Here is an 18,583-nt window from a genome sequence, read left to right on the forward strand (position 1 = left end):
GCCTGGAGTGTGGGAGGTGGGAAGGCTCCCAAGAAGCAGGGGAGACAAGTGGGTAGGGGGCAGTGGCAGTGGGCCCCACTGGAAGACCTGGGTGGCATCTCCCCCACCTCAGCATATGGTGACACGGGCCTCGTTACTCTTCCATGGAACAGCACTGGCAGCGGCGCATTCCAGGCTGATTTGGGCCTGAATCAGGCCCCCTGTAGAGCGCGGGAGCACTCCTGGGGCAGCCACGGCCTGATTGATGACATCACTTCCCAGAAGTGTCATCCTCACATGGTCCCAGAGCGTGCCCAGTGAGTTCCACCACCTCTCTTCCCAGAAAAAATAGCCCTAAGAAGAACAAATTTAGATTTTATTTATTTATTATTTATTTTATTCGATTTATACCCCGCCCTCCCCACAAATGGGCTCAGGGACTGTAATCCTCATGCAAAGCCAACCCACACACTGCTTTCTTACTTCAGCAACCTGTTGTTCGCAACCCTGCCATTATAAGGGCAACGCTGGTGTCGCCGCAGGGATCCATGCTTCGAAATTCAAAAGTAGCCACTTTATTGATCATGTTATTCAATAACACCGTACTAATAAACTACATAAATTATCTGCATCTGTTCAAAGAGGAATTTTTAAAAAATAGTACAAGTTTCACAAATAAAGCTGTGTGTGTGTGTGTGTGTGTGTGTGTGTGTGTGTGTGTGTGTGTGTGTGTGTGTGTGTGTGTGTGTGTGTGTGGACTCTCTTTGCACAAGTTAGGGTCACATTTGTAAGGGAATAAGAGACCTCGCCGTCAGCCACGGCCACTGCTATGAACTGTTGTGGCGTTCTCGTCTGTTTCAGTGAGCGAAAGAACTTTCTGGTGGTTTGCATTCATGTGGAAGCGACACACGTCGCAGGGTCTGGACTCGGAGAGTATCAATTAATGTTCCACCCAGAACTATGTCAAGATCATAGGAGCGTGAGACCCACGTGCCCCATCACAGCCCAAACCCCACGGGCCCATAACCCTGAGTACAAGGCTGGACCTGATATTTGGGGTGAATTCTTTGGCTTCAGCATTCAGAGCCGGATCATTTTCTATTCTCCACCTAAAGCCTTTGGGCTGATAAATGCATTTACTGACTATCTTTCTTGGTCTCTCCTCCTCTTGAAACCATTGAGGATATAGGAAGGGTTGAGCGAGGGACCTGAAATTTTCATTTATCGTGCAATTAAGAGAATTCAAAGGGTCTTCATATCATAGGTCAGAACAGCAGAAGGCAGCTGCCTACAAGACGGGTGGCCAACTCTAGGTTAGGAAATACTTGGGAGATTTGTGGGCGGAGGATCCACCCGCCAAAACTGCCGTTTCCTTCCAGGGAACTGATCCTTGTAGTTTGTAGAGCAGTTGCAATTCTGGAAGATCTCCAAGCCCCTCCTGCACACCGGCAACCTTCCTTGCAAGGCCCCCTGAATATTGGGGCTCTGAGAGCCACCTGAGAGAACGAAGCTGCAGCACGGTCTCCTTCACCAGCATTCAGCCACTGGCGGAAGGCCCCATTGCAGCTTCTGGTTTCAGCAATGCCAAGTCACAAACCCTCCCCAATGCTTTGCTCGCCAAAATACAAACTTGCTTAGTTCCGCTCAGCTCCCTGTTCTTCCTATCACTTCCTGGTGCAACAGTCAAATCCCTGCCTCCCAGTCTTCCTTCACCTCTGCCCCTGCACCAGCTACTCATTCCCAGTTACATAAGTGTGTGTGGGGGGGGGGGGAGGCCATGCCGCCAAATCTTGTGTCTGCTTACTTGGAAGAAAGTGCCACATGGGAACAAGTCCAGGTAAGTATGCAGTCTGAAAACTGGCCCTTTTTGTTAAGCAATAAGGTGGGAGCCAATGCAGCAGATCTTGCACTGCCACTGCAACAGTTTTGAATGCCCATTTGTGCCAGTCCACAGTGGCATGTGGCACACATCCTGCTGTATGCAGAACACTTTTTCTACCCACCAAGCAGGTGGTCGACCCAAGGCAGGAGACGCGGGCTCTGGAACAGAGAGTTGGTTTCAGACTGGGGGCAGATGGGCAAAGTGTTTGAGAAAATACAGCTGGCAAAGCTCCTGGCCATCCCGATCTGAACGTGGGCTCGGAGCGAAGGCCTGGAGAAGGCCGGGTGCAGCACTCTCCGTTTCCTGCTCCTCTGCAGCCTGAGCACCCTGCCTTCTCCAGGCCTTCGCTCCGAGCCCACGTTCAGATCGGGATGGCCAGGAGCTTTGCCGGATTGCCTGCCCTGGCCATTTCCCACCCTCTGCTCCTGCTGATGCTTTTCACTGCAGCAGGAACAAAAGGGGGGGGGGGATAGGAAGCAACATTGTGCAACATGACACAATACTCTAGGAATTCCCCATATATCTATAGTTTTTACTGCAGAAATTGGGGGAGTCCAAGAATCTCATGACATCACTTCTGGATGCAACTAGAAGTGACGTGGAGACATGGTGTGCCTATCATTTTGCCTATCAGTTTTGCTCCCACTGGAGTGAAGAGTGTGGCTGGCAACCCTAAGTGTCAAGCGTGCAACTTCCATCACAGCCTGATGCTAATGTCTGCTCCTTCATCACCACCTGGGGAAGGCCAATAGTACCCTGTAGTCAGAGAGAGGAGCAGTCAAGCCCTTGGAGGGGAGGGGGGACAGCTGAGAGGCTTCAGCCAGCCCGCCTCTGAAGTGGAGGCCAGAAGATGCCCTCTGAGCTTAGGCTCATCTCTCTCCTGAACACCTTCTGGCCCCTAAGCCAGAGAGCCACTCTTCCTACCTGTGGATTTGCTTTGTCCTTTCTTCCAAAAAGAAGTCTGCTTTGTTCTCAGACCAATCTGCTCATCAGATATGATATCTACAAGTGAGGAAGCTTCTGTCTCAATATGGTGCATGCATTTTCGTGCAATATGTTGTCTAAATAGCTATGAAGGCAAGGCTTTGCATCAAGAGTGAACAACAGTCCCGGAGCTTAGCTGGAGCACATTTGTTGTTTACAAGATTAAGAAAAGAATGTATTTCCAGACATATTAGTTGTGGTTCTGTCCCTATATCCATAATATGCATGAGAGAGCAAGACAACAGCAATTTTATGAAATACCTGTCATACATCTAATAGACATGCATCAAAAAATAGCAGAATTGCAGAATTACCAAATTGCACGCAGGGCTAAATCAGTTTTGAAGGAAAATCTTAAATGGCTGTTGTGGGTTTTCCGGGCTGTATTGCCGTGGTCTTGGCATTGTAGTTCCTGACGTTTCGCCAGCAGCTGTGGCTGGCATCTTCAGAGGCGTAGCACCAAAAGACAGAGATCTCTCAGTGTCCAATCTTAAAGTTTAAAAGGGAGATTTTTTTTGTAAGATTTAAAAGTATCAAGATCTCCTTGACACTTTTGGCTCCTCAGCCAAAATCCCTGTACAGAGAAAATTCGCTTGTCTCAGGGGATGGAGGCTGAATGACAAGTCAGGTTGGGGTTCTGAACTACCTAGGGAAGGGGGGCGGGATATCCTCCTCCTCCCCCCCCCATGCCCCCCAGTCCTGAGCCAAATTGGACTCCCACCGGCTCTAAAAATGACATTCCTGGCAGCTGCTGTGTGGCTGTGGAACAGGGTTGCCAACCTCCAGGAGGGGAATGGAGACCTCCCAAAGTTGAGCAATCTCCAGACTACAGAGATAATGCCTGCCCTGGAGGTGAAATCCCTCCCCTTCCCAAAGCCCACCCTCCCCAGCCTCCGCCCCTGTCCGTGGAAAAAGTGAGACAGGTCCAGGCAACCTGGATTTGACTCATCAAAAATTGTATTCTGTAGCATTTTGTAGTTTGGCCGGTTCCTTCTCCCTGACATCCAGTTTCTTATATGGAAAAGGGTTTTATATGAAGGAATGTTAAATTATATTCAGTCCTCACTTGCAGTATGAAGTGAAGTAGTCCAAGAATAGGTTTACTCCTCAGCCAGAGCTGGACCGCAAGTGGGGCTCCAAACTTGTTATCATGAACCATACTTTGATATGATGCTTAGAACAGTCGCGAAATCAATGTGTCACTTGTGTTTTTGATGAGACTGAGCCACGAAACACAGAGTCACCAGAGACTCGTCCACTCATCTTCAGTTCCTCATTCTCAAGAGCAAGTCTTGCCTAAGGCAGGTTAGGAGATTTTTTAAAAAGTGATAGAGCCTTTCTGCAGTGCAGACTCTGCTGTGCATTCTCTTCCCTCCGGTGACCAGATGAGAACCTTCTTCCACCTTGGCCTGAAAGCTGCCAGTAGGAGAGAAAGGAAAGGCAACGCCCAAGGGCAGAGATGGGATGCGTCCGCTGCTAATATCTCCCGGCTGGTGGGATGCCACACCGTCCCTTCTCCATCTTGATCCTGTGAGCTCTTCAGGCAGTTTTACCAGATGTGACACTTAAGAGCTGGACTCATGGGTGACTTACTAGGACAGTGGAAGTGCGTGGAGAAATCCGGGCTGTTGCTTAAAGAGCCGAGGACACGGAGTGGTGGGGGGCTGTGCAGATCACTGTGTAAGAAGTTCTGCAGTCCCTCGAGGCTCTGGTGCCCACACATTGCCTGTGGGAAGACAAGCCTATAAATGCCTGACCGTTGAAATGGGCGAGCCCTTTCCCCCCGCAGTCCTTCAAACCCTATGGAGACCTTCTTGTTTGGGTGCTCAGACTGGACAGCAAGCAAAACAGGGACTCTGCAAACAAAATAGATGCATTCTTTTTGCCTTTTGAAGCTTGCCGGGGGGTGGGGGGGGGATGCTGCTTGGAGAAGGGCCATTTGGACTGGGGAGGAATGGAAAGCGGGGAAGGACTGGAGTGCGACCTCCCTCACTGCGACTTTCAATTTCCTCTCTCTAAAATGTTTTTCTATTTTAAAAAAGCACTGTTGTGCCAAGTGTATTTAGCCCCTAACCTGTTCAAGAATTTGGAAGCCGAGGCGCTCGCCTTGAGCCATTTATCCATCGTGAGTGACAGCCATGAGACCGATTCAAAACCTTGGAATTCATTGTGTTAAATATGAATCTGCTCAGGTGCCACAGAGTGAGAACACAGAGTGTTTAAAGATACCTCACAAAGTTAAGCAGGAGCTCTCGTGCCTTCCCCTCACACTGCCACCGTCCGTCACCCCTGCACGTGGGGCTCCCTCTCGGCTCTTGTTCTTCTCCCCCTCCAGCTGTCCCCACCCCCAGCTTCTTTGACTCACCCCCAAAGTTCATGTAATATTTTGTACGTACTTGACATTGAGGATCTCACCACACAAGATAAAATACACACAAATTACACGGGTAATTCGAGTGTATTTTGTAATTCAAGTGTATTTTGCCTCGTGTGGTTTGACCCTGAGTCGCAGCCAACTTATGGCCCACCCCAACTAGCAAGTGAGAAATAGAGAGAGTTTGCCATTGCCTTCCTCCGCAGCATTTTCTTGGTGGGGCCCCCTCCAAGTACCAACCCTATTTAGCTTCTGAGATGTGACAAGATGGGGCTCTACTGGGCTGTCTTTCCTTCCCATATAACATGATGGTGCTAAAAACCTAACAGCAACATCCGTGTATTCACAGATATGAAAAAGACAGTTTGCCCCCAAATTAATTTTTAATTAAAAAAATTAATTTTGCAGAATCTTAAATTGTAGCAGTTGCTGACCCATTATGTGCACAGGGGCTGGCCCTTAACTGTTATATATTGGGATCTAGCTTTTCACCCAAAATTGAGTTCCAAAGCAGCCCTCATGAATCAAAATCTAATATATATGACAATTCAAGTTTAATAGAATATATTCCTTGGCTAAGAGATTCGCAGCTGACCTGGAATATATTTGCTCTGCAAGAATGTTAGCTTATCCCACTCCCAAGAAAACATAAAGGAAGACAGAGTGGGAGGATGGGAAACTGCAGAGGCAAAGAGGGACTGATTCTTCCAAAAACTAGCCAGAGCAAATGGAAGAAACCAGAAAAAAAAACCTTAAGTGCCTTACATGGGCAAAGCTGATGAAGAAGAGTTGATGATGTGAAACACCAGGCCAAGGTAAGTCCTTCACCCACCTGCGCTTTGCCAGCCAGTTCTTATAGGCCTGCCAGCAAAAGAGAAAGGAACATAAAAATTGCACACCTTAAATTACATCCCATGATTTTACGCATGACTTTCTAAGAACAACTTCCTATAAGAAGTTTAGTTCCCACTCATTGTCAAGCTGATACAGAAAAAGTGTGATGGATCAAGCAACAGGGCAACACCTTTCCCTCCTCCCTGTTCTTTCCCTGGTCCTTCCAGTTCCCCACAATCCCCTCCTATAGAAACTGGGACTTTACCACTGTCCTAGACTAGGCTAGGGTGAAGGACAATAGCCGAATAAAAAAAGCCAGGTGGTCCAAGAAAGCATCGGCTTTTTCTCTATCCTGGCTACTAGATGCCCCTTTCACCTGGAAATGGGAGATGGTCCCAAAATTGCACAGCATTGGCGATGATCTCCCACCCCCTGATCGGAAAGGTGCCCTCCCCAGCTGAGTGAGTGACAATGCTCCGTGACTCCAGCAAGGACGATGCCCCAATTCAAAGCCAGCCCTGCCCTGCCCTGTTTCTCACTTGACTGGCAACAGAACTGGAAAGATATCGACCTGAATTTTTGAATGAAGAAGAAATTAAAAAGCTAAAGAGATCTATATCTATATCCTTTTGATGTGGGAGCTGTTTGCATCTCCATATCAAAGGAGTTGTTTACATCCCTCCCCTCCCCTCCCCTCCCCTCCCCTCCCCTATATTTGACCAGTTTCTTTCTGCCCTCCATGCATCTGATGAAGAGAACTGTGATTCTCGAAAGCTTATGCTACATTAAAATTGGTTTGTCTTAAAGGTGCTACTGGACTCTTTTTGATTTTGCTGCTACAGACTAACATGGCTAACTCCTCTGGATCAATTGGTTCTGAGTCAAATAATATCTGAGAGTACAGGAAGGTATTGTATAGACTAGATTACAAATATAAATAGAATTACACTTTTCTAAATCCAGGGATAATAAGCTTAGAAGGGTGTAACTCTGTTTAGGATTCCACTGTTAATCTTATGCATATTTACTCAGCAGTAAAGCTTAATATGCAGCCCAATACTTCGCAGGTTTGCTATTCCCATCAAACAGTCGTTTGGATTGCAGCCGAAGAGAGAGAGAGAGAGCAAATGATCTCATTCTGTCATGGGCTTTCCCCCCCTTTTTACAGATTGCAACCACAGAGGCTGCGGTTTAGCATGGCAGGGTCCTTCCTGTCACCAAACCCTGCCCTCCCCTGTCTGCACCCCCAAATATCCAGGAATTTCCCACCTCAGAATTGGCAACCCTAAAATCAGGAGGGCAATTTTCTGCAGGAAAGGGGAATGTGTGGAAAGGATAAAAAGACCCCTCTCCCTTTCACACATCAGTCTTCCCTTTTAAACTGCACATCCAGCAGATGCAATTTGTAAAAGAAAAAACTATGAAAAACATCACAGACCTTCATGATACAGCAATGCACGGGGTGCCGCTTTTTTTCCTTTGTATTTTTTTGCATAAGGCATAATCTAGGCAGACTGCAAGTCACGCTGGAGGGGGCAAGGGGCATGGAAGGGGAGGGTGGTTTGTCTTTTCTCTTCTGTTAATTTGTCAACTCCAGAGTTCTTCCCAACCTGGATTTTCAGTGGCTAGAAGAAATCTATGGGGCACCTGTATTTGAAGAAATGCTAAGAAAGACCCAGCTCTGAGCTGGTGAAAGGGGTCTTTGCATGACAATCTTTAAGCCAAAAAAAAAAAAAAAAGCCAGAGCCCCACTGGAAGCAGTCACGTAGGAGTCAGGGCAATTTGTGCCAGTTCACGTGTTTGTTACAAAGCCTCGTGTCCCCTACATCTCCTGCTGAACAGGTGCCCACTGGCAACTGCATGATCAGAACGTAGTTCCCTGTTACTCGTGGGCCCAGTTCAGACGAGGACCTCAGCATGCAGGGAGATACCTGGTAAGCAATGGCAAGTCCCGCAGTGTCAGCTGCGTTCTCTAGAAGGGTGAAGGAGCCATTGATGTGCTGGCCTCTCAAGGAGTACCTCTCATACTGTTTCACAAGGCAGTCGGTACCTTGTACCAGGGCTTGCATGTCACAGGCTGAACAGCTCTCAGGCCACACTGGAGGATAAAACATAGAAAATCGGGAAGGTGAGCAACAAAGGATGATTTAATTGAGCACAACAAACTACCTATGATCGCTGCCACATGTCAAAGAAAGAATGATGTCTGAAAGAAAAAAGGAGAAAATGTGTGTCGGACCCTCCTTTCTCCTTGGCCTCAGAGCTGGGGCAGTGCATGGCAAGATGGTCCATCTCCTCCTCTCTCCCCTGAATGCCCCCAGGTGACTCCAGCACCGCCAGTCTCCCTCAGCACTGCGCTGCAGTAGGAGAACACTCACGCTTATCCAGGAAGAGTTCCTCACCAGCGTACAAGAAGTATATTGTGAGTATACAGAAGCATCTTACACATATTAACTATGTTTGTTATTATAAAATACAGGTAGGGGGACTTCAAGGACTTGCAGAGGGCGTCTCATTCCCCCCATATCCCCCTCCTGTATCCCCCTCTTTCTTCTTTCCCTTCCCTGAAACCCCCAATAATCCTTGTCCTGCTTCCTTCTCCCCTTCCCAACCACCAGCCAGCCCACCTTTATCTCCAGCTCCCCCTCCTTCCCTCCCCTGGCAGCCTCTCCCTGGGGAAAGACGGGCCGAGTTGAGCTGTGGCTGTGAGGGCTAGGCCACACCCACAAGGGGTTGGGAAATTCCTGGAGATTTGTGGTGGAACTTGGGAAGGGTGGGATTTAGGGCGGGGAAGGACCTCATTGGTGTTATCCGTCAGGGAAGATGGAAAGGAAGGAGGCCAGGAGGACACTTTCCAGGTCTACCCATGCTCCCCCCACCATGGTTCTCCTTACAGAAACCAACTCTCAAAAGCCTCAGCAATAATTGATCTAACCACTGGGTGTTATCGTCTTAGAGGTTTGCAGCAGCGGCTCACTTGGGGGGCACGAGAATGCTCCCTATGCTCCACCCAGCTTTTCCATTTCCCTTCTTGCAGCAGGTAAACCCCTGCGCTTGGTCCCAATTCCATGCCCTTGAGAAATTAAGGAACAAAAGAAAAAAAGGCCGGGAAATGCCCTTCATATTGATGCTCTAGGAATTTTCCCATCTCTCTATAATCTTTACTAGGAGTGTGCACTAAAAAAAAAAAAAAAAGATAAATAATTTTATTTCCCAATTCTGAGAAAAAAATTGGAATTCTCCAAATTCTGAATTGATTTTCTAATTCAGTTCAGGCTGTTCCGAAAAATGTGGTCACTGTTTTCTATGGGAAAGTGGCTCTGGGGGCTATCCAATGTGCTGGGGGAGTCATTTTTCAACCAAACTCCACCAATTTGGGGAGTAATCTACTTATGACTGTCCGCTAAAGAGCCCCCACATTTCGTGAAGATTGGCCTCCGAAGAAGGTGCCCCCCCTCTCAATTATTCCCTATGGAAAACATATGTGGGAGGTATCTGGGGTGATAGGGGTGGCATTGGTCAAGCAAACTCTGCCAAATTTGCAGGGTGCCTGCTCCTAACTGTCCTCCAAAGACCCCCCCCCCCAAGTTTCAGGGATATTGGGCCTTGGGGGTCAATTCTATGGGCCCCTGAACAAGGTGCCCCAGACACTCCATTGTTTCCAATGGGGAAAAAGACAAAGTTGACTCCCATTGCAGAAATCCACTGGGTCAAGGAGGACTCCCAAATGCAAGCTAAGCCCGTCGCAGAAAAAGCCCAAAGGAAACAAAATGAAGCACGGGAATAGAACCAGATGAAACAAGGGGACCAACATCACACCAGAGAATCACACCCATTTCACTCAAACCAAGCTGAAGCAAGGGACACTTTTGCAGTTTAACCCCCAACAGAAGCAAACTGAAGCCTCACTTCACAGTCAGAGCCCCCAGAGTCATTTCCCCATAGAAAACAATGGCCCAATTTTTCAGAAATACCCAAACCAAATTAGAGAATCAATTTGGAATTCCAGGAATTCCAATTTTTTTCTCAGATTTGGTACAAAAATTCAGATTTACTTAATTTTTTTTTGCTGCGCACCCCTAGTAAAGATCATAGAGGCATTGGGAAAATTCCTAGAGCATCAATATGAAGAGCACTTCCTGGCCTTTTTTCCTCTCTTATCCCTTAATTTCTGAAGGGCAGGGAATTGGGGCTAAGGGTGGAGGTTTACCCTGGAAAAATGTCTCTCCCAGCCCACCAGATAGCCCCCAGAGTGATTTTCCCATAGAAAATAATAGCCAAATTTTGCCAAATTTTTACTGAAAATTCGGTAAAAATTCAGGATTCCTGTTTTTTGATTCAGAACACCCGGATTTTACTGAATCAACCAAAATTTGGTATTTTAATCTGAATTCTGAAGCAAACTGCACACCCCTAGTCTGGACCATAGAAATGGCAAAACTCCTAGAGCCTCACCCCGGTGCAATGTCCCCCCTCCCCCAATTCCACCCTGCCTAGCCACAACCCTCAAAATCTCCCAGCATATGCAAAGGCAGCTTGGACAGCCCTAGGCCTACCAGGTGAGCCACTGCTAGCGGTCCATGTTTCATGCTCCCAGGCTGGAACTCCCCCCCCCCACTCCTTCATGTACTGAAACCCCCGTCATTTCTTCTCGCCAGCATGGCAGTATCAGATGGGCGGCAGTTTGCAGCAAAGAAGCTGCTGGGGAAAGAAAGCTGCTCATCTCTCACTAGGGTTCCAAACCCACATAAGAACAACAGGCATGAGAAATACACCATGCTCTTCATTGCTAATGGAATAAATTTTAGGACAAAGGGGCTCAACTCAAAACAAAATGAGTATTATGAACAGGGGAAATCTGCATTATCAACCCGCTGCTTTCGAACTATGCAGCATTATACGTTAGTTCTGGCCTTTGAGACAGAGAGGAAGGTCCAGAGCTGGAAGTCCGAACAAGTCACCACAAGGCTTCACAGTACACACCATGATTGTAGAAGGAGTGTAGCAGCTCATGCGCCATGAAGAACCCCATTGCGCCAAAGTTCACAGCACTGAAAAACACACAACACAAGGGCTGAATGATTTCTAGGGCCTGTAGACTAGTTGGGAGTAGTGAGGGGCAAGCTTCTCCGGCCCCAGTTTATCATCGGTCCAGTCTTGCTGAGTGTGTGCTCCTAGCTTTAGGTTCAAACATGGTTTCTTCCTTCCATGACTCTTGAAAACCAAAATCCACCCAGGCAGGCTGTAAAAAATCACATGAAGGAAGGGGGGGAGGGCTGCTTAACCTTTTCTCCTCCGGGCATTTTTCACTTCCCAAGAGTCCTCCCCCAAATGCTTTTCTTCGATGGCTGGAAGAAAGATACAGGGGGACATCATCTCTTTTTTTCATGCAGGTGAAAAAGTAGTTCAGAGAGGGCAATTTTAATTTTAAGCAGTTGGGAAAAAATAATCAAAAATGGTTAAACAAACCATGCCCCAACTTTTAAGCTGGCTGGGTCGATTTGGGATTTAAAGAAACACAGAAGGAGAAAAATGGATAGATGTTGCTCCACAATGGGCTTTAAGGAGGCTGAAAAGAGCCCCGAGTTTCCATTTCTGACCTGCCTGTTGTGACTCTTGATGGCATCGTTGTTCCCAGTTATCTGTGAGGAAGGCCTACAATATTTGAGCTAAGGCTGGAGCAAGGGGGTGGTTTTTTCAGTCTTGAAAGTGATGTCATCAGAGGCCATTGTTGCGTACAATGTGCACACCCATTTTTTCCCTCCATTTGTCTCTCTAGCCAAGCAGTTTGAGTGGCTTTTAAAAAATGTTTTTGGCAGTATATAGTGCAAGGAAGAAGTGATAAAAGTTTTGGCAGCCTTAGCTACCTTGCTTACCTGGGAAATTCAGGGTGGAAGAAAGGGGGGCGGAACATTCCGGCAGGGAAGACAACAGCATGGCGTCTCAGTGAGTAATACGAATGCACAGACCACGATGGTGCCACTTCCCAACTGGAATGGAAGTTTTTAAAAAGATGGTGATTGCAAAGGAAGGAGTTCTCCGGGCCAATATTTTCATCCAACCTAACTGGCCTGACCTTTGTGGTAATACAAAGGATTTGTTCACAAATGCATGATTGTTGTGTTGTAAATGGAAGACCAAGAGATGAGCTGTATGTGTGAATGAGCTACGATCACAGAACTAATGCTGCAGAGGCTGCCCGTAACTTGAGGTTGCTACCGATGCCGAGATTCCACAGTCAGTTCCTGATCATCATTGAGTTACCAAGTGATCCAGTTGGGGCTGGTAACTCCAGCTTATGATATTCCTGGTGATTTGGGGGTGGAATCGGGGAGCGGTGAAATTTCGGGAGAGGAGGCATCGCAGCAAGGCATAACGCCAAGGAGTCTACCCTCCAAAGCAGCCATTTCCTTCAGGGGAACTGGCTCTTTTCTTATCTTTTTTAGAAGCAGTTCCCCACAGCTGCTGAGAGCACATTAAAATGAGAGCATTGTCTAAAGGCACCCTGACAGTTGGCCACTCAGCAGCAGAGACTCCTCCAGGTGATACGACTTACAGGCAGAGGTGGGGTTGCCAGGCCCCTCTCACCTCCTGCTGGGAGGGTAGGGACACCTGGCACTCACCTCATGCCGTCCATGAGGATCTTGTGTGCGTGCGCCCCAGGGCTGGCACGATGACGTCACTTCTGGAAGGGATGTCACCACACCAGCCGCACGAGCACTCCTCCGCTCTGCACGGGGCTGATTCAGCCCGTTTGGGGCCCAAATCAACCCCAAATGAAGCACAGGAATGTCCCCACATCCAGCGCGTGCCTGTTGGGAGTGCATGCACGGCCTGTGTTCCTGAGGTGCCTCCCGGTGGCGGGCAACCTCTGGGATCTTGCCACCTCCTGCTGATCACTAGGTGATTGGTGGACAAGGGGGCAAATCCCCAGGAGTTCGGCAGGCACCTGGGAGCCCTAGGACATCCTAGAGGGGAAAAGGGGGGAGGGAGGGAACAAGAGGCGCCTTCAACGAGCTCCGAACAACTGAAAGTGTAAATGACAACTTCCCCTATGGTTGGAATGGGCTAAACACGCTCCATGCTCTTATGGGCATGAATGAGATTGTTGATGCCCTGCTCCTCCTCTGAGACGTTCTGTCATGCAACAGATTGGGTCTCCTTTGCCTTATAAGCCAAACGTACTTATCTTTCAGACCGGGAATGACAAGTCCCTGCGAGAGCCTCTTCCTCAGAAATGCCAGGCAGGCAACCACATTATGGAAAAAGTTATCTTCCAGCATTTCCACCTGAAGAAAGGAGCAAGCTGTGAGCGTAGGAATAAGGAGTGGGGTGAGGGGGCAGTGGATCGATAGAGACTCCAAACGGGGCATCTTGGTCTGGTCAGCAAACTTTGCCTTTGGCTGTTCACTTCAAAGGTTAGGCCTTCGTCCTGCTAAAGGGCTGTCAAAGGGCCAAGCTAGAAGTGACGCATTACACTTGAATGGCGAGTGAACAGACCCGCATATATTCCTCCTCCCTGTTCACTTGCGCACCATTGCATGGAACGCAAGTGGAGCTCAAGGGAACAGGGGGAAGTCATCTGTTCACTTGCCGTTCAAGTGTAATGATGAGACACTTCTAGCTTGGCCCCAAGGGGAAAAGCGGAGGGTTCGCCTGCACTTCTTTTATCCGTATTGCCGCTCCTGCAAGTTTCCTAGCTTCTACCAGCAACCAACATTTACAACCTTACAAAAAGAACTGGGCAGGTGATTTGGAAGCTGCTGTTTGGTGGACTTTTTACCAGCTGTTTAGGTTTTAATTATTGTATCAACATTTAATTAATGAGTTTCTCTCCTTTAATTTTTATTAAAAATAGTTTTACAGATTTTAAATTTATCTGTAAACTATCTAGGATTGCCAGGTCCCTTGACTCCCCTGGTGGGGGATTGGGAGCCTGGTACCTACCTTACCGTGCCCTGGGTCCTTGCGCAATGGCGTCACTTCCAGGAAGTGATGTCATCACGTGGGGTCAAAGGGCGGCTGGAACAGTCCTGTGGGCTGGATCAGCCTGCTGCAGGGCATGATTCAGCCTGAAATGGGACCACTGCGGGGCTCATTTCAGCCCAAATTGGACCACTGTGGGCACGGGAGCATGCCGCACTGCCTGGGGGCACTCCGTGCCACCTGGGGGTGCCCCAGGGAGTGTGCCCCCCGTCGGCCAAGTAAGTGGGCATGGGGAAGGGAAGGGTGGGAGCAGGGGATCTCCCACCCCGGACGGGGGAATGGCACTTCTAAAGCTATCTCAGGCCATTGAAGAATTAGGATTAGGGCTGCCCTCTTTGCCCATCAATAATTTGAGTGTTGGCGGAAGAATTTTAAAAAAAAACCCTACCAGTAGTGTGTGCACTTTGATGTCACTTCTGAGTTTCCCCTGGAAGTGACATTCTGGTGCACAAGAGACCACATGGTTCATGACCCCGCCCATAACCTTCCTGCCGGTTGCCAAGCATGGCCTACTTGTACTCTGGGTGCTTGCCCATTCTGGCCACTAAAATCTTGCAAAGACCACATAAACGAGTCCTTGATGTGCATCATAAAACAGCCACTCACACGACACATCTTCCCTCAGCATCTCAAAGAGGCGGGCATCCTCCCACTACTTAAAAAGCCATCCTTAGACAAAAACAATGTACCCAATTATCACCCAGTCTCTAATTTGCCCTTTCTGGGCAGAGTGGCTGAGAGGGAAGTAGCTGACCAGCTCCGAGCCTTCTTGGACAAGCCTGGTGCTTTAGATCCTTTTTAGTCAGGTTTTAGACCAGGCTGCAGGGCGGAGACAGTTCTGGTGCCTGTAGTTGATGACCTCTGCCTGAATGTAGACAAAGGCCATGCTTCACGGCTGCTCTTTCTCGATCTGTCTGCAGCAACACAGGAGACCCTGCCCTCCTGCTGAGGCATTTGGAGGCAGAAGTGGGAGTCAGGGAATGTGCCTCGGACTGGTTTCAATTGTTCCTCATGGGACGGGCTCATTGGAGACCAGCAGTTGTTAGAGTGGGAATTATCTTGTGAGGTTCCACAAGGAGCAGTCTTATCCCCCATGTTATTCAACCTCTATGTAAAGCCTTTAGGAGAACTCATTCATAGCTATGGAACTGCCATCAATAGGCAGATGATACCCAGCTTGATATCCCGTTATCCAAATCCCTGGTGATGCTGCAGAGGTACTGAGTCGCTGCTTGACAGCTGTGGTCAGTTGGCTGAAAGCAAACAAACTGAAACTGATCCCAGAGAAGATGGAAATGATGCTGGATGGAAAAGCAGAGATCGTGAAGGATATTTTGCTTCCGACCTCTGATGGGGTTCAGTTGACCCTCACCCTGGCCAACTCAGTTAAGAGCCTAGGGGTTATATCAGACCCTCTGCTGCTGCTAGAGAAGCAAGCAAATGCAGCTGCAAAAAAAAGGCCTTCCCACCACTCAGACTAGCCTGGGAGGTGGCCTTGACACCTTGGCACAGCCCATCTGGCCGCCTGGATTCATGGCACCATAATATCGAGGCTACACTATTGTGATGCGCTACACACAGGCTCCCCCTCAAAGCCAGCCCGGAGGCTTCAGTTGGTGCAGAATGCTGCCGCTTGTTTACTCTCAGGGGATCCCTCTCATGTGGTCTACGAGAGAATCATCCTGACTGGACAAACAGTTCAGCTTTCCCTAACACACAGTTCCATGTACCCAAAGTTGGGTCTCTCCCCCCCCCACCTCCTTGGCTTGGGAACGTTTGAAAAGGTGTGTGTGTGTGGGGGGGGGACAACGCAAGTTGGATTCAAGGTGTTATTGGAACGGCATGGGATGGAGTTGCAATGGAGGGATAAGCATCCCCCCCCCCATATTGGAATAATTGTCTTTCCAGAACACAGTCATATAAAGTGTTGAATCAGCTCACCTCCTTATACTCATGGTCCAGTCCATTTGTTTCATGGATGCTCGCTGGATTGCCTATCTCCACTCTGAGCCCATAGATCTGAAAATGGAGGAACAAACAAACAAATCAATGAATAACTTAAATTATTGGTGAGTAAGATATTAACAACATTACCTCGTCAGATGCATATGCACAGTAATCATTCAGAACAGGAAACAGTAGACACATTCCATATTTTCCCATTAAGTGGTTAATAGAAGCTTTCTTGTATGTAGACCGCCATGTCAGGAGTCGTCCCAGGCGTTGCTGTGCCAGACGCCGGGGTGCCTGACTCTGACTCTGGGGTGTTTTCAGGGATACTGGGGGGTCCCACTTTGTGGAAGGAGGGGAGGTATACCCTTACTCCCTCTCAGTCCACTCGCAGGCCCGCTCAACCTGACCCCGCTCCTGCTTCCTCCTTCCACTCCTTCACCGACCTTCCTTTCCCTCCTTGCTAGCTCATACTCCTCCTTGCCATCCAACCTCCAACAACTCCTACTCCGCTCCACCACTCCTATACAACCCCCCCCCCCCAATCTCTCTCCTAAGCCGGCCTTTAGAGGGTACATCCCTCTTTGGCCACTGAGGTCAATGAGCTATACCAGTGGAACCCGCCAGTACCAGCCGCAGTCAAGGCAAAGATGCTGAACTGGAAAATACGTTCTCTGGGTATACATTTAGTTCCCATTGTTCATCCTTAGACCTGGCACTGACAACCTCACTCCTATACAGGATGCATACTTTCTCCTTGGCCTCTTGCCGAGACTGGTGGTCCATCCATTCCACTTGATCCAGTCGGCTGAGGATGGAATCTTGGATCTCAGAGAACATCTGCCCAGCCTGGAAAGGAAAAAGAGAGAGATCCTCAACATTAGCCAGTCTTTCTGAAACTCAAGGCAGAAGCTTTAAAAGAAATGCATGGTCACTTCCATGGAAATGGTATGACACCTGGCAAGAAGAAAAGAGAAGTGTGCTGTGGTTTATTGTGCTCCAGCACACCCATTCAGTCCATGTATGAGTATAGCTTCATTCTACTTCTCGCAAGCCAGCCCAAGATTATTTGCTCCATGAGGAGGATTCATTCAGTCATGAACTCTACCTGTTATCCAGTGGGTTGGACCCAGACTAATTTTTTTGCTCGTGCCAGACACTATTGCCTCCATACTCATTCCCGCCACAGCCCACTGGTCTCCCCAAAATGGTGCTTGTGAGGGAAGGGACCTTTAGGAACAGCGTGAGATGAAAATCAGGCGTCTGCAGGAGGGAGAAGGAATTGCTGGAAATCACCCAACCCCTTCCGTTAGCGGAAAATTTAGTCCAACCAGATATCCTCATAGAAAGATAATTTTGTTGGTCTAATGGGTTCTGTTTATTTGAGTATTTTTGCCCTGCTTTTTTCACAGTAGGAACCCAAACTAGCTGACAAAAAAAAAATACAATGTTAATAAACAAACAAATGAACAATCCTGGGCTAGTCGTAGATCTGCTGGCCTGGCTCATTCAGGACCACAAAACACAAGGCCTGGGTTAAAGATCCAAGATCCAAAGTGGGTAGCCATGTTGGTCTGCAGTAGAACAGCAGGATTTTGAGTCCAGTGGTGCCTCAGAGACCAACAAGATTGTCAAAGTGTAAGCTTTTGAGAGTCAGAGCTCCCTTCTTCTTGTTTTGTTGGTCTCTAAGGTGCCGCTGGACTCAAATCCTAAAGAACAGCCTTGTTTTCTACTCAGGAAGCAATAATCTAGAATCAAAGCTATGTTGTCTCTCCCGGCAGGGAAAGCTCTGGGCAGCCATGCCCTCCCGCCATGTGATCGCATATTCTAGAATAGAGGCATATCCTATCACGTCAGACCCTAATTTTAGCCAGAAGTGATACGGCTAGGGTTGCCAACTCTGGCTTGAGAAATTCTTGGAGATTTGGAGGTGGAGTCTGTGGAGGGAGGGGTTTGGGGAAGGGAGGGACCTCAGTAAAGAATAATGCCATCGAGTACGCTCTTCCGAGGAGCCATTTTCTCCAGATCCAGAGGAGTGAGCCGTGTTAGTCTGTAGTAGCAAAATCAAAAAGAGTCCAGTAGCACCTTTAAGACTAACCAACTTTATTGTAGCATAAGCTTTCAAGAATCACGTTCTCTTCGTGCCCTCCATGCATCTGACGAAGAGAACTGTGATTCTCGAAAGCTTATGCTACAATAAAGTTGGTTAATCTTAAAAGGTGCTACTGGACTCTTTGATTTTCTCCAGAGGAACTGATCTCTGTTGTCTGATCCATTGTAATTCCCTATGGAGATCGCAAGACCCCACCTGGAAGCTGAGAACTCTAAACAGAGTCCAAACTTAGATTTACTAGTCAGTAAAAATAACATAATAAAAAGGACTCTTTTCTCATCGTAATAAGTTGCAGATGAATAATTACATAAATGTAGACAAAATTTAATAATCTATTAATTATAACTGATGGTTACCATCACTTTTGGATGAAAAGACAGTTTGCTAGAAATAAATAGGAACTGCAAGAAAAGCAGTTTTTACTTGTGAGGCAGAAATATTGGTAAAAACATAGGCCGAATCCACACTACCTATTTGTTTC

At 48.0% G+C, this 18,583-nt stretch overlaps 1 protein-coding gene across 1 annotated transcript in view; it reads right to left on the reverse strand.

Moving 5' to 3' along the window:
• Positions 1–2,248: 2,248 nt before the first annotated feature.
• The window catches only part of KEL (Kell metallo-endopeptidase (Kell blood group)), a 42,396-nt gene continuing 26,061 nt past the window's right edge, over positions 2,249–18,583 (reverse strand). Inside the window, exons 12-19 of the mRNA XM_055003065.1 lie at positions 16,740–16,838; positions 15,981–16,058; positions 13,239–13,342; positions 11,930–12,043; positions 11,037–11,104; positions 7,985–8,151; positions 5,985–6,080; positions 2,249–4,571 (exon numbers count right to left, since the gene is read on the reverse strand). Coding sequence (XP_054859040.1) covers positions 4,395–4,571; positions 5,985–6,080; positions 7,985–8,151; positions 11,037–11,104; positions 11,930–12,043; positions 13,239–13,342; positions 15,981–16,058; positions 16,740–16,838 — 903 coding nt within the window. The 3' untranslated portion in view covers positions 2,249–4,394. The remainder of the gene's footprint in view (positions 4,572–5,984; positions 6,081–7,984; positions 8,152–11,036; positions 11,105–11,929; positions 12,044–13,238; positions 13,343–15,980; positions 16,059–16,739; positions 16,839–18,583) is intronic.

The sequence above is a fragment of the Eublepharis macularius genome, chromosome 18 (assembly GCF_028583425.1).
Source record: "Eublepharis macularius isolate TG4126 chromosome 18, MPM_Emac_v1.0, whole genome shotgun sequence".
NCBI classification, from domain to species: Eukaryota; Metazoa; Chordata; class Lepidosauria; order Squamata; family Eublepharidae; genus Eublepharis; species Eublepharis macularius.